Here is a 2,398-nt window from a genome sequence, read left to right as displayed (position 1 = left end):
GCAGAGGCGGGCCCTCGTGGGGGTCCTGTCACCTTCTGCCGTGTCCCAGTCCGGGAACCTGGACACCCGAAAGGCTGGGTTGGCTGCTTCTGCCTCACCCCTGTTGCCCCCTCCCCAGGTGGCTGGCCTACGTCCTCCTGCTGCTCCTGGAGCTGCTGGTCTGTCTCTTCACCCTCCTGGGCCTGGCGAGGCAGAGCAAGTGGCTGGTGATCGTGTAAGTCCGGGTGGCCTTCCTGGCGGTGGGGAACATCACAGGGCGAGATCCCACAGTGCTCTTGTGAGAAGGGCCGCCGTCTTTCCAAGGCTCATGCTGGTTTCATTCCCTTGTCCCACAGACCTCAGAGAGTTCCTAGGGTGGGCGGGCACATAGGGACACAGAGCAGCCCAGGAGGGGCTGGGGCAGCAGACTGTCCTTGTCACAGGGAGTGCAACAAAGTCCCAGAAAGTAAATAACAGTAATAATGCTTGTGCTGAGGATGGGGGGGTGATCACTGCCCCCTTTGGTTGCCATGACAACACTGAGAACCGAGGTGCTGTCAGAGGTCTGTCTGGCAGGCAGATGAGGGCAGAAGGCTGTCACGTGGTGCATGGAATTAAGGACCACACTCTTACTGAAAGGTTCATTCTGTATGCCTGATACTCTTCTGGAACCCTCGCATTGACCTTACGAAGAGGTCCTTCCCATCTCCCCTTTTAACAGAAAGGGAGACTGGTGATCAGAGAGGTTAGGTCACTTGCCCAGGGTTGCACAGTCAGAAAGTGCTGGAGCTGAGATTCCATCCAGGCCAGCCTATCCCACTCAGAGGAGCCCTTGTATCCTCTCTGGCCCTGAGGGGGTCCACGCTGGCACTCACCACCATCCCCACGCTCTCCCCTGGGGTAAGCAGGCCTGCTATTCCATCCAGGCCCTCCTCTGAAGCTTGGAGATGGCAAACATGGTGGACGGTCTGGGACTTGGGGCTGGGCCTTCAGTTTGACCCCCTGCAGGCACCCTTCTCACTCTCAGACCACCCTCCAATGATGATCCGTCCCCCTGCAAAGAGAAAAACCAGGAGGCGATTTCAGCCCTGGAGCTGAGATCACTCCTGGGCTGAGCTGGAGGCTGACCAATGGGTGAAGCTGGGAGCGGGCTCCTGCGGAATTCAGAGCTGGGAATTGGGGCCCCGGGCTGGGCAGTCGCCCTCCCACGGTCCCACAGTCCAGGGCAAGGCGGGGCAGACCTGGGCAGGAGCTGCCCACACAGGGCCCTTCTCACTGCCAACCCCCTGCCCCCCCCCCACCCAGTGGGGCCAGATGTTCAGTTTGACGTCACCATCTACAGGCCCATCCTCTCCCTGCCCACTGCTCTACCCCTAACTGTTATCCTCTTGGCTCCAGAGGTTGGTGGGGGAAGGGTAGGGCTGTGATGTGATCTGGGATGGGAAGCGGTGAGGTGGGAGATTAGGAACCCCAGAACTCCAATCCCACCCCTCCTCCCCCACTACAGGATGACGGTGATGAGTCTCCTGGTTCTGGTCCTGAGCTGGGGCTCCATGGGCCTGGAGGCAGCCACAGCCGTGGTGAGCACCAGGGGTGGGGTGGGGTGGGGACAGGCACCTGGGCTCCAAGACTCCAGGGGCTGAAGGCCCCTGACTCCCAGACCTGGGGACGAGGGGAACAGAGGCCTCAGATCCTGAGAGACAAGACTTGGGAGACAGGCTCACAGGTTCTGCGATTTGAAGCCAGTGTCCTAGGTGCTGAGGGGCTGGAGTCCTGGACCCCTGGGTCTGAGGAGGACGAGCTGGGGACCTGGACCCCTGGGTCTGAGGAAGAGGGGCTGGGGGCCTGGACCCCCAGGTCTGAGGAGGAGGGGCTGGGGACCTGGACCCCCGGGTCTGAGGAGGAGGGGCTGGAGGTCTGGACCCTGAGGCGTGTGAGGCGGGGGCGTGTCTGTCCGAGCCCCCTCTGTGCTGCTCTCAGGGCCTCAGTGACTTCTGCTCCAGTCCAGACAGCTACATCCTGAACCTGACCCAGGAGGAGACTGGCCTTGGCTCAGGTGATCACACCTCCGGGCTCACGCCCTGCATCCTCAGGCCTCTACGCCTGCGGTGGGGTGGGGGTGCCAGCCCTGCCCAGTTCTGCCCAGCAGAAGCTCTCAGCACCTGCCCTAGCGAGCTGGAAAAGAGGGAAGGGATAAGGACGCTGAGACAAGGGATCAGGGAGAGGGGCGGGCTAGGCCACTTGGAGAAAGTGGGTAGCCCAGTTGGGTCAGGGCAGGTGCAGAAGCAGCCCTGTGGGGTGTTCAGATCAGCGCGTTCGGGCTGTGGCTGCAGCAGAAGAGAGTCCGCTGGAGCAGAGGGAGTGGGGGCTCGGAGGGCTGGGGGGCTCGGAGGGCGAGGCCAGCCGGACCACAGGAGGG

At 62.3% G+C, this 2,398-nt stretch overlaps 1 protein-coding gene across 1 annotated transcript in view; it reads left to right on the top strand.

Moving 5' to 3' along the window:
* The window catches only part of TTYH1 (tweety family member 1), a gene marked incomplete at its 5' end in the record, with an annotated part of 15,469 nt that overhangs the window by 10,062 nt on the left and 3,009 nt on the right, over positions 1–2,398 (top strand). The window contains 3 exons of the mRNA XM_010841367.1: positions 119–214; positions 1,487–1,559; positions 1,960–2,087. Of these exons, the coding sequence (XP_010839669.1) occupies positions 119–214; positions 1,487–1,559; positions 1,960–2,087 (297 nt within the window). The remainder of the gene's footprint in view (positions 1–118; positions 215–1,486; positions 1,560–1,959; positions 2,088–2,398) is intronic.

This window comes from Bison bison, unplaced genomic scaffold, assembly GCF_000754665.1.
Source record: "Bison bison bison isolate TAMUID 2011002044 unplaced genomic scaffold, Bison_UMD1.0 scf7180017847012, whole genome shotgun sequence".
Taxonomy (NCBI): Eukaryota; Metazoa; Chordata; class Mammalia; order Artiodactyla; family Bovidae; genus Bison; species Bison bison.
This window is presented reverse-complemented; position numbering and strand designations above follow the sequence as displayed.